The sequence below is a fragment of the Colletotrichum fructicola genome, assembly GCF_000319635.2.
Source record: "Colletotrichum fructicola Nara gc5 chromosome Unknown KSG_Nara_v1_contig04, whole genome shotgun sequence".
NCBI classification, from domain to species: domain Eukaryota; kingdom Fungi; phylum Ascomycota; class Sordariomycetes; order Glomerellales; family Glomerellaceae; genus Colletotrichum; species Colletotrichum fructicola.
The window spans coordinates 4741747-4754276 of NW_027094054.1; the positions used below are offsets into that span (position 1 = coordinate 4741747).

General features: G+C 55.4%; 3 protein-coding genes across 3 annotated transcripts; 2 read left to right on the top strand and 1 right to left on the bottom strand.

The window, feature by feature from the left end:
* Positions 1-810: 810 nt before the first annotated feature.
* Positions 811-3896, top strand: Man1b1-0 (Endoplasmic reticulum mannosyl-oligosaccharide 1,2-alpha-mannosidase; the record flags this gene model as incomplete). Its single annotated transcript, XM_032023695.1, has 3 exons — positions 811-2520; positions 2573-3540; positions 3602-3896. The coding sequence occupies 3 exons, from the start codon at positions 811-813 to the stop codon at positions 3894-3896; spliced, it is 2973 nt and encodes a 990-aa protein (XP_031891950.1).
* Positions 3897-5055: 1159 nt separating this feature from the next.
* On the bottom strand, positions 5056-6013 carry CGGC5_v008127 (uncharacterized protein; the record flags this gene model as incomplete). Its single annotated transcript, XM_032023706.2, has 4 exons — positions 5056-5428; positions 5480-5807; positions 5860-5928; positions 5986-6013. The coding sequence occupies 4 exons, from the start codon at positions 6011-6013 to the stop codon at positions 5056-5058; spliced, it is 798 nt and encodes a 265-aa protein (XP_031891951.2).
* A 3597-nt stretch (positions 6014-9610) lies between these two features.
* Positions 9611-12034, top strand: RINT1 (RAD50-interacting protein 1; the record flags this gene model as incomplete). The annotated part of the gene is made up of 2 exons (XM_032023729.1): positions 9611-11513; positions 11565-12034. 2 exons carry the CDS (start codon positions 9611-9613, stop codon positions 12032-12034), a joined length of 2373 nt encoding a protein of 790 aa, XP_031892253.1.
* Positions 12035-12530: the final 496 nt, after the last annotated feature.

Below are 12530 nucleotides of genomic sequence, written 5' to 3' on the forward strand. Positions count from 1 at the left end.
TCTGTAAACTGTCGTGCCTTTTTTTGCCTCTCCCGGCCCGTCTGCTCTTCTCTCGCCTCATGTGCGCTGACTGCTGCTCTCGGGCAGCTTCCACCTCCCACGGCGCACAGGTGGCGGGCGGCCTGTTCGCCCTACTGCCTATGTACATAACTGCGTAGTGCTGGTCTGATGTCGAAATACTTTCTGTGCCACGTTGTCGGCGCTGCTGAACGTTGTATCTGCTCATGCGCGTGCCATCCACACACCCACATCCCACCTCCATATTACCTAAAGGCTTAGGTAGCCCTGCTCTGTATCCGTAGCGCGTTCCCCTCAGAGGCGGACCAGAGGCGCTGCACTAGAACACTTAAGTTCATCTTGGCCATCCTGGCAGCTCCGTGTGCCCCCCTAAATGGAGCCGAAAGCCAATCTGTACATGCCACCTACCTGCTTGCTGACCTACCGTAGGCACCTTACCTCAACTGTCGTGCATCCCATCCAATTCTCTACGTATCTTTTCTTCCTGCTCCTCGTCTTGCCTTGCCTCAATCACACTCCAATTACTCTCCTTCCTTCCCTTCTTCCATTCCTTACACTGAATCACTCTTCCCGCCTGCTCAAGGGCCCTTTCGAATCCGATCATCAACCAAATACCGAGAAATGACACTGCGTTAACTCACTGCCATCCTTGCCGCTCTTCTTTTCCCTGGACCCCTGGGTCCTCGATCGACGGTCGAACCGCTACCTGCAGTGTAGCACGCGACCGATCTTACATCCAACTCCCCCAAGTTTGCGCCCCAGAGACTCGCCCCGGCGAGCAAGCAAGCAATCATGATGCCCCGCAGGAGGAGCCGTTATGTGCTCTTGGTGGCCTTTGTCATGGCTTTCATGCTGTACCAAGTCTTCAAGAACCCTGAGTGGGATGCGACAAGCTACACCGGCAGCATCAAGCCCAATGAACCTGCCAAGGGCAAGACCGAGCCCGCGAAGCAGCCTCCCGTCAACGAACCCCCCGCCAATAAGCCTCTGAACAACAACCCGCCCCCGGATAGCGAACACCCTCACGATCAGGAGGAGGATGAGCCCGAGCAGAACCCCATGCGGCAGACGGCCAAGCAGACCGTCGTCAAGATCCCCCAGCTCAAGACCGAGACCCCCAAGAAGGGCATTCCCACAAAGTCCGCAAACACGCCCACGATGCCCGTCTACAACCCCGACAACGAGCCCGAGGTCACGAAAGCCGCCAAGATCCCCGTCGAGGACGAGTTCCACGCCAAGAAGCCTCCCGGCCGACCCAACGCCGACAACGCCGAGTCCAGCGCCTCCACGACGACCTCCCAGATCCATTGGCATAAGGTCAAGGAGCACTTTCCCGTTCCCACCGACAAGATCATTCCCCTTCCGACCGGAAAGCCCAAGGACATCCCCAGGATCCAGTACAAGTTCGAGCCCGAGACGACCGCCGTCAAGGAGAAGCGCGAGAGACGCCTGGCGCAGATCAAGGCTGAGATGGTTCGTTCTTGGGGCGGGTACCGCAAGTACGCCTGGATGCACGACGAGCTCTCCCCCGTCAGCGCTCGCTACCGTGACCCCTTCTGTGGCTGGGCTGCCACGCTTGTGGACGGTCTCGACACCCTCTGGATTATGGGCATGAAGGAGGAGTTCGACGAGGCTGCCAAGGCCGTCAAGGATATCGACTTCACCTTCAGCCCCACGCGCCGCGATATTCCCGTTTTCGAAACCATTATAAGATACCTGGGCGGGTTGCTTGCGGCGTACGACGTGAGCGGAGGAAAGAAGGGTGGTTACGACGTTTTGCTGGACAAGGCCGTTGAGCTGGCCGAGATCCTGATGGGCGTCTTCGATACCCCCAACCGCATGCCCATTCTGTACTACAACTGGCAGCCCCAGTACGCCTCCCAGCCGCACCGCGCTGGCAACGTCGGCGTTGCTGAGCTGGGCTCCATGACTATGGAGTTCACGCGCCTCGCTCAGTTGACCGGAGAGAGCAAGTACTACGATGCGATTGCGCGCATCACCGACGCTTTCGAGGATCTTCAGAACCGCGGCACCACCTTGAACGGCATCTTCCCCGAGCAACTCGACGCTTCAGGCTGCAACAGGACCGCGGAGGCCATTCGCTACCAGGAGGAGCAGGCTGCGGCTGCGGCTGCAAGCGCCGCGGCTGTTGCTGCGCACATGAAAGAGCCCGAAGGCCATAAGCCTGCCGTGGACGAGAAGCGCGACGAGCCCGTGGCACCTCGTGAGACAGGCCTCTCGAAGCGGGCTGTTAGGGTCACTGAGGATGGCGAGTCTGTAGTGAAGAACGCCAATGTCGACAAGGAGGAGGCTTTCCCGAAGCCAATCGTGAATGAGCAGCCTTTGTACCCCGGAAACAGCGGTCGTAGACCATCTCCCACCTCTCCCGAGGAGAAATCCGAATGGGAATGCATCCCTCAGGGACTTGCTCCTGGTGGTTGGGGATACGAGCAGTACAGCATGGGTGGAAGCCAAGATTCGACCTATGAGTACTTCCCTAAAGTGAGTTTTTTTCATAAAAGCGCTTCCCCAGAGTTTGAGCTAATTTTAGTAGGAATATCTCATGCTTGGCGGCCTTGAGCCCAAGTACAAGACTATGCACGAGAAGACAGTTGCAGCCGTCAAAAAGTGGCTGCTCTACAGGCCCATGGTCCCCAAGGAGAGAGACATTCTCTTCTCCGCGAAGGTCTCCACGGCTGGTGATCCCGAGTACGATGCCCGAGTCGAGTATGAGGTCACTCACCTTACCTGCTTCATTGGTGGCATGTTTGGTTTGGGAAGCAAGATCTTTGACAGACCCGAGGACCTGGAAATCGCCAAGAAGCTGACTGATGGCTGCGTCTGGGCGTACGAATCCATGCCTTCCGGTATCATGCCCGAGGGCGCCTCCGTCGTCCCTTGCGCGTCTCTCGAGAGCTGCCCCTGGAACGAGACTCTCTGGTGGGAGCACCTTGACCCCTCCGCCGCCTGGCGCGACGCGCAGGTGAAGGAATGGGAGGAGCGACAGAAGGAGAAGAAGAACGAGGAGCTTAGGAGAGCAGCCGCGGTTGACAGACTCTCTGTCGACAAGGCCATGCCCCCGCCTGCGGAGGAGAAGAAGGTCGACCCCCTCGCTGATGTCAAGGTCCCCAAGGACCAGCCGAAGAAGGTCAACGATGTCAAGAAGACCGAGTGGCCCGCCCCCGAGCCCGGCCTCAACAAGTCGCCGTCCAACGTGGATGAGCACCTCTTGAAGAAGAGAGCTCCCCCGGCCTCAGAGGATCCCCGCAAGGGCACGTCCGAAGAGAAGGCCAGCAACTCGCTCAAGGACAAGCTCAACATCAACAGCGACGCGTCGGATTCGGGCACCGTCTCGAACGATGCTCCCGTTAGCGGAGGCATTGTCGGCACGATTCCCGTGTACGAGGAGGAAATCCCTGACCCCAAGCCCAAGTCCCACAAGGAATACGTGAAGATCATGCTCGACGAGGAGAAGATCCCGCCTGGCTTCGTCAACATCAACTCTAGACGCTACATCCTCCGGTAAGTCTCCTCTAAACCGCGTTCACTCTGTCATTGCTCTGCTTACTCACACTTCACCCAGACCCGAAGCTATCGAATCGGTGTGGTACATGTACCGCATCACCGGCGACCCGATCTGGCAGGAGAAGGGCTGGAACATGTGGCAGGCCATCATCAAGGCGACGCGCACCGAGCACGGCGCCAGCGCGGTCGACAACATCCTCTCCAGCTCCCCGGAGCCCGTCGACGAGATGGAGAGCTTCTGGGTCGCCGAGACGCTAAAGTACTTTTACCTGCTGTACTCGGAGCCCGACCTCATCAGCCTCGACGACTACGTCCTCAACACGGAGGCGCACCCTTTCAAGAGGCCTGTGTAGATGTCATGTTGGTGCATTAGCAAGCGTTGCTGCGTTGCGTGCATGGCGGAGCGAGAAGGAGACGATTACGTTTAAAAACAGAGAGAGAGATGGTAGAGAGAGAAGAGAGAAGAAAGAGGGGGGAAGAGGAACAGTCAAGCATGAGATATCACGGCGGGACAAGGCAATTGGGTAAACATGGCGTTTTGGGCGTGTTGAATCGCGGGGTTTTTTGTTGTATTGGTCGATTGACTCTTTTCTTGTATAAAGTGCAAAAACAAAAGCTACCTAATTGGCTTCACAGTGACTTTCTAAGTGATGTTTCCCTGTCCACTCTCCACGTAGTCAAAAAGTCGATCATTATTCAAGGGATAGGTTATCGTGGAGTCACCGCAAGCAGAATGAGACGAGGTGTGTGTGTGTTTTGGCATGTGCAATTTCATTTCCTCTCATCTCATCTTCATCTTTGGTTCGAGGCCATGACACTCTTATCCCGTAATCATGGTCGACATACTCCTACACATATTTCCCATCCCATTGATCCGTCCAAGTAAAAAAAGTTTGTTTCCCTTCATTTCCCTCATGCCGTTCTCTTTTCGGTCTTCTCTTGTTCTCGTGCTGCACATACCACAATCCTCTCTCGTCGACTCGTCCCGTTCATTACCCTTGGGTGCTAATCCAAAGAGTTCAAGTGACCGTGTGCCACGGCCTCGGTATCGTCGTCGTCGTAAGAGTTGAGGGTCATGAGCGAGAAGTGGCTGAAAAGACCCGCGCGGCGTTGCTGATATCGTCTATACGTTTCATGCTCTCTCTTCTCTTTCTTTGCTCATCCGCCGCTTGCGAGGGAGCGTTCAACATTAAAAACATGGGGGGTCCCATGGAAACTTCGACATGTTTCCTGGTGTCGTGGGCCCCCTGCCGGCCCAAAAAATTGAAATGCCAAAACAGCAAATAGAGTATAAAAACAAAAACACAATTCGAAACGAAAACGCCAATGTTCCTGATGCTTGGTGTGTTTTTTTGTGCTGGACGATGATGAATGTGCTGATGGGTCTCGGTGAGGCGTAAAATCGCGCTCTCCCCATGTACAAAGTGTTCCTTTCGGGCTTCGGGCCCCATCTTCTACACATCTTGTCGTCGTCGTCAAATCTTGTTCATCTCTTCAACTCGATTGGCGCAACTAGCCGACCATTTGGCTCAGGACGCGGATACTCAGGATCATGACTAGCAGACCGATGGTGACGATGATGAGTAGTGTGAAGCTGAACCAACCGAGGACCATGGCGGACGATCCGACACCGGATTTGACGGCTCCGTTGCCAAAGTCTTGAGCGATGATGGAAGCTGCTACGGAGGCGGTGTGCTGCCATAATACTGACACCAGCACGAAGATGGAGGCGATGAAGATGATGGCGAGGGAGATCTGGGAGACGGGTCGCGAGGGGAAGGGCTTCACCTCGCGGTCGGAGCCCTCAGAGTCCTCCTCCTCGTGCCACCCGGGGAAGGTAGCCAGAAGCAGGAAGCAGACGAAGGCAAAGATAATGGCAATGATGCTGGTGGTTGTCAGTAGGCGGTTTTAGAGGTGGTTAGCAGAGGGGACTCACATGAGGTAGGGGAAAACAATCATGTCCTTGAACTGGGCGGCGAGCCAGATCAGGTTAAGAGGATCCTGGTCGACGGAGACTTCATTGGCCAGAGCAGTGGCATTGTTGCTGCAAAGCCAACTGCCACCGTCGGGGCTGATGCAGATACCAAAGTAGCCGACACGAGCGGCGAGACGGGCGTCGCCAGCGATGTTCTCGATGGCGGTGTGAACATTGTAGTCTACTTGCGCCGTGTCGGGGACGGCAGTGTAACTGTCATAGTACAGGGACAGGAGGAAGATATCGGGGATCAAAGGTGATGACGATGAGCAGCCTGCCAGTAATAGAGCTGTCGGGTGCGTTAGTGATGGTTCTTGGAGATGGCGACCGATGGAGCTTACAAAGAAGGATGATGGCAATTGCGATCAAGATCATCAAGACATGGTGGTATCCTAGGAACGGCACAAACCCTGTGGAAGTGTTAGCTCAAGCTGCCGCTTTTCCAGAATGGGGAGGGGTGGACTCACGATACCAGCCAACCTGGAATTTCGCCATGTTGACTCTGTGTTCCTACTCCTCCACTCTAACGAGAGGTCTCAAACAACCCTCGCCCGTCCTCCGTGATAGCGGAGCGACGGTCGGGTTCTGGTCCAGGCACCTTCAGCGTTGGCACGCTGCTTGTCTTTCCTTGTCGTCTGGGGAAGGACTAATCGCGCGGGGAGTCGACTCGTGGTGCGAGGAATACGAGGTCTCGGGAATGAATGGCGTTGATGCCTCGCGAAGAGTGAGGAATGTAGAGCTGGGTTGAAGAAAAACCGAACCGCTGGAGAACACCGCGAGGAATGCGGGACGGTGTTGGACCTGCGAGGTAGGCGATGGAGACTCTTTCCTGTATGTCAGACACTAAACAAACTACCACTTTTTGGATGCTGTCTCTTTTGGAATTGACGGTGAATGAAGGACGCAAAGTGTTTGAGTGAGTGTAGTGTAGAGTGGATGTGACGGGTAAGGTCTTCAAAGGTGGGCGCGGGAAGAGGTAGGTAGGTAGATCTTCTCGTGGATATTGGGATGGCTGGGGAGCTCAAGGGGAGGGAAGGGTGGACTTAGTTTTGTCTCTGGATCAGGTTCCCGCACAAAAAAAGGTGTGTCCAGAGTTTGAAGGCGGGATGTGCCCGCAGATTCGGGATGGACGGGAGGTTTGTACGTAGAGGCGGTTGCAGAGGTGAATATTCAGATGGCTGGGTGATGGGCAAGAGAGACAAAGGGTGATGGATGGATCTTGATGGATGGGAAAAAAGGCTCCAGGATGAGGTGCAATTGGTCCTGCCATCCCACTTAGGACCCAAACGCAGCCAAGATGGACAGGAAGTGCGGTTGTTGCAAGGCGTTACGTAGCTACGCCAACCTCCTCTATTTACTCGTGGCGCAAGGAGAGCGTTGTCCGGGCGATTCACAGCGTTGCAGCGGTTCCTGGGCAGCCCCACTTTGATGCTGTTCTGGCTCCCAGGTTCGTCCGGGGGTGGCCTTCCAGGCGTTGGGTACGTACCTTTCCCTAGCTGCTGTGGCTGCTGCGTTGCCCGACTTGGAAGGCGGGGGCCCACTCTAGCCTGTCGCCAACTGCAAAAAAAGCCCGGTGGCTGGGTGACGTCTTTCCCTTCTTCCAGGGGTCCCCCCCATCCCGTGCCAGGTGTGCCCATCGTGTCCAGGCGCTCACCCCCCGTCAAATCTAAGTCTGCATCTTAGCGCACCTGTTGTTCCTGGCATCGAATTCTAGCCCAAGCTCTTTTCGGGCGCAATTCAGGTCCTCTTCTCTTCTCTCTTGCACTCAGCTCCTCTTCAACGACGCGGGTAACGACACCACCACGGGATTGTGGCCGCCAACCGCCTCGCATCGTGCAGCTTTCCCTGTTTGTCCGTCGCTTGCTTCAGCCTGCCGCTCACCTAACCCAATCCAAGCATGCACACGACTCGACGCGGGAACAAGGCCTCGGGGGTTCCTGCATTTGAAGATGACACCCGGAGCATGGGTCCAGCTGTTGCCTTGCTTTTCTCCCTCTTCGACTCGCTGTCGTCGATTCTTGGTGATGCGTTGTTTCCGGCATCCCAAGCCCGTCCGTCTTTGCCCACCCCTTGTTGGCACGGCGACTGCATCTGAATCTCGGATCCCATAACCCAACACGACGGGCCAAGAATCCTCTCGTGGGACCTTACAGACTCGGCGCACCCTGCCACAGACACGGTCAGCTACTTTATCTTCTACAGCTTGCCACTTCTGGACGATATACGCAGTCGACTTGCTCCCCTGCTGGGCGGATCCCTCTCGCAGGAACCCCAGACGGCTCCGTGCTTTTTTATCCATCGTCGAGACCCATCGGTTTCCTATCAACTCCACCACACAAAGTCGGACAGCCGTTGCCCAACACACCGCTTGCGTCTCTGATGGCGGTCAACGATCTCCATTCTCACGCATCGTTCGAAGATGCCCGTTGACAAAAATATCTTCCATCCCATCGACATCTGTCACTTCAGCTGACTGCTGTCTCTCGATCCCGCATGGACGGATGTTGGTGGGCGCTAACGCTGTCTTGCCTCCACTGGCTTAAAATGCCCGGCTCGCCGGCACCCGATTTGTGTAGATCTCGGGAGTCCATGTGTTCAACCTTTCCAGCCATCTCCCATAACATCGCTATCTTTAGGCGTACTTGACAGCATCAAAGGGCCGCCATCACCATCTGTTCGCACAGAACCAAGCCACAAGCCATTGACGCAATCTGCCTGCGTCTCTCAGCTTCCTTCACGGATACACAGACAGTACACTAGCCGGCTGTTCAGTGCAACAACAATCCCATGGTGACTCATTATCACCCCGTGAAAACCCTCAGCCACATCTCACCAAGCGCTACCAAGCCTCCTTATGAGATTTTGCGACTGACTGTTGCTGGGCTGGCGGATGTTGGAGGTGCCGAAGCGCTGCGTCTGTTGACAATAATATGTGGCTGGTGACTAACTTCGGTCTGTGCACTTTGCTGAGCTGTCTCTTGACCCAGGATCTATCGAAAGTCTGGCATCTGCTTCGGCTTCCATTCAGCCGACAAGATTGCGGACATCGTCTTCGATGCGGAAGTGAAAGTTGGATCTGCAATGCAGACCATTCCCCCGGCAGCTCCAGTGTCGTCTTCACGATCCGCGGGTCGATCGCCAGCAGTCTCCGCAGTGGCCTCGGCCAGCCTTGTCCAACCCACTCTAATCAGATGGTTATTTCCTTTCCAATGGCATACAGTAGCGAGAGTATACGATGAAATTATAGTCGGTCGTCCAATATGGTCCTGGAACTCTAACGGAGGGAATGCAGGGCGCCGGTGACTTTTTGTTACTAATGTCGTTATCGTCGTCTTCGTCTTCGTCGTCGTCGTTATCGTCACTATCGCTCGTGATGTAAGTAGTTAAATACGTAGGAAATACAGTCACGCAGACACAGGAAAATTAGACCGTCTCGGGCATAGCTCCCTGGAAAACAAGGTCATCGAGCTCTATGCCAGCTGCTATAGCTCGGTCGGTTCCGGTGTCTCACGTCCTCCACACATCCGGTCCGAACTGTGGGTCTACCGGTCCCGGCCTGCTTCAATATCACATGCCCGCTCCGTCCCGTGTTGGCGTCAATTGTGGGGCAGTCTTTGCGCTTGAGGTCAGCGCAGCAGTCCTCATCTACCAAGAATCTACGTCCAGCTCTCATTTTTCAGTCGGATCCAGTGTTCAAAAGTTTTACCGTTAGTCTTCCTTCTGGGGCCATCTGTCCTTCCTGGTGACATAATGTTAGACACACAAGTGTCGAATGCAACCCAAGAGGTTGAATTAGCGTGAGGTTTGTCAAGCTTTTGTCCTCTTAATTTCTTCAAGACTTCAAATAGTATTTTCAAAGGTTCCTCTCCTCCGCATTGATCCCAGAGTGAAGAGTTCATCCCATCACTATTCAACAAGGTGTTTGGAGAACATCGGCTAATTACATAAATAACGTACATAAGCACACAGCTCGACAAATGCATATAGCCCCACTACAGCGGAGCTCAAGCTCCACGTCATTGTTCAGACCATACGTTGCGATCTCAATATCCAGACTCGCCCTGTCGCAACACCACACCGGACCAGCCCGCTATGGCAACTATATCCGATGCGCGCGCCCAGACGGGCGGCGCTCTAGACATTCGAGTCGAAGATTTCCTCGACGACAAGCTACAATCCACCACCGACCTCGAGAACCTCAACTCCCTGATCGCCAATGTCGAGGTCCAGCGCAGCCAGCTCCAGTCCCAGCTCGACAACGCCGTCAAACAGCTCGACGAAGCCCGCCGCACCGCTGGCGATCGCCAGTCCTCGCTCGCTCAGCGTATACAAGACTTCCAGGAGCTGCAGCACAGCATCGACGTCCGTGTCAAGATCGCCGCAGCATCTGATGCGCCGAACCAGGCCATTGCCAGGCTGCAAAGGCCCATGAAGAAGCTGCAGACGATTGAGCTGGCGCAGAAATACCTGGTACTCCTGCAGGATGTGGATAGGCTGAGGGCTGAAGCCCGGTCGCATCTCCCCGAAAGCCCCAAGGCCGCGCTGGAGCCATACTCGAAGCTGAAGCAGCTGTCTAGGCGGTTGGAGGAGCTATCTGGGCCGGCGGACGACGCTGCTGTGCACCTCGTCAACCATGTTCGCAACGTCGCTGACAAGTTGTGGGACGAGATGAAGAAGATCATGTCTGGCGAGCTAGAGGCTATACTGAGCAAGAGGTCGTGGCCCTTGGTTGATCCGACATCTGAGATGGACGACGAATGGCTGGCATGCTTCGAGAAGCTGATCGACCTGCAAATCCCCGAGGTCACACTGAACAAGTCAATCGTCAGCCTTCTTCCGTTTGACGTCATGAGCAAGATCTTTGTATCAGAGTTCCGCTTCCACTTCATGAGCGACAAACCAACAAGCAAGCCTGATGCGATAGGGACGCACTGCTTCCCTTGGTTTCTGGCGACCATTGAAAAGTGGGAGGACTTCTTTAGGTATAACCTGGGCTTCACTCTGGCTGCGAAGCTCCGCGATACCCCTGCTGGAAACAGCTTGGTGTACGTCGATCCAGTTTGCGCCTTCATCACGAGCATGCTCCCTGTCATGAGGGAAAAGGTCAAGGCCGCGACCGCAGATGCTGCTAATAACCCGACATTCTTGAGCAGTCTCATGGGCCAGCTTATGACTTTCGATGAGAACATCCGCTCTAAGTTCAACTACGACGGCGGAAATGCGGAACAAGGCTGGCCTGGTCTTGCGTCCGAGGTTCTGGAGGAGTGGTTCGAGCCCTGGTTCCAGGCGGAGAAGGCATTCGCCATGGAACGCTTCCAGGCCATCATGGCAACACCAGACGCGCGCAACATCGATTACGACTATACTGGCACCGGAAAGACGAAGCCTACCTTTGGCGCTGTGCGGGTTACTGACCTGCTGAGATCGATCACGACCCAGTACGAGAGAGTCCGGACGTTCAAGCACAAGATCCGCTTCTTGATCGGCATCCAGCTCGACATCCTTGACGAGTTTCATGATCGCCTGCGCGGTTCTCTCGAGGCCTACCAAGCGCTCACATCAACCGTCGGCAGGACATTGCACGGCGTTACGAAAGAACAGCTCGCAGCTCTCGAAGGTACGGGCGCTCTCGAATCACTATGCAAGGTCTACGGGAGTGCCGATCACGTTGTCAACACCCTCAAAGACTGGAGCAACGAGGAGTTCTTCGTCACGCTGTGGGACCAGCTTCAATCACGCGCGACCAAAGATGGCGAGCCTTCCAGAATGTCTGGCGAGATGAGCTACGAAGAGGTCAAGGATCGCACGTCCACGGCCGTCGGGTCTGATACGGACGATGGCATCCTATTCGACGAGACGATTGCGGCGTATAGTCTGCGACGTAAGACGGCGCAGGATTTCTTGGTCAACGCACTTGCCGACTCCCATTACAAGACCTTCAGGGCCTATGCGACGAGAACGCAGTGGACGACCATTAGCGATAGTGGCTCAGAGGGTAAGTGGACCTGTGGTACCAACACTGAAGCGTGGACTAACATTGCCGCAGTCGACCCGTCTCAACTGGCCGTCACCCCTGAGCTGGACGAGCCACTGAGGATCCTGAAGCGCAACCTCGACTTCCTCGTCAAGGCACTCAGCACCGCCGCCTTCCGCCGCACATGGCGCTCCACCCTCGACAAACTGCAGGATCTGCTCTGGGGCGAGGTTCTTATGAGGGCTAGCTTCACGGCGTTCGGTGCAGCGCAGTTCACCCGCGACGTGAACGCCATCTTTGCCCTCGTGGAGAGGTACATCCCCAACGGCGTCGCGTCGATGACTAGTCTGGTCGATGCACTGAAACTGCTCAACCTGCCGACCGAGCCTGTCGAGGGAGGGCTGTCGCTCAAGGAGGCGAGCGATAGGGTGTTCACTGATAACACGGAGGCGAAGAAGACGCTGGAAGAGCTGGACATCGACACGCTTACCCCCGCGAACGCGAGACACATTCTGCAGCGCAGGGTTGAGAATAAGGAATAGAAGGGGGCATTAGACCTATACGACGGCGGCATGAAAGGCTTTGTAGAATATCATGATGAACGAAAGATCTTGGGACCAATGAACACTTCAATCCGGCCACCTCCACTCCTGGCCCTAATCGCGGGACACTCGTGGATCGTGCAGGCTTTGCGGCCCCGCTCCACCACACACAAGTCTCCGCAACGGTACAGGTCTTCAACAATTCAATCCGATATGGTGTAGTGGCCAACATGATGCCCTCTCATCTTCGATGCGAGGTTAGGCATAGCCCCGAGTTCGATTCTCGGTTTCGGAACATGACCATTTCTCTTGCCTTTGTTTACTATTTTTTGTTTCGAATAAGCTTATGAGTTGCTCCCAGGCGGTATGGGGAGATGGCTTCCAGCGCTGTAAATGGGTTAATGATATTTGAGGCCGTGAAAGATAAGAGTCGATGCAAGTTGAAACAACGATGCGCGTGTAGATGACGACGAAGACGGCAGTGGGTTGATGATTC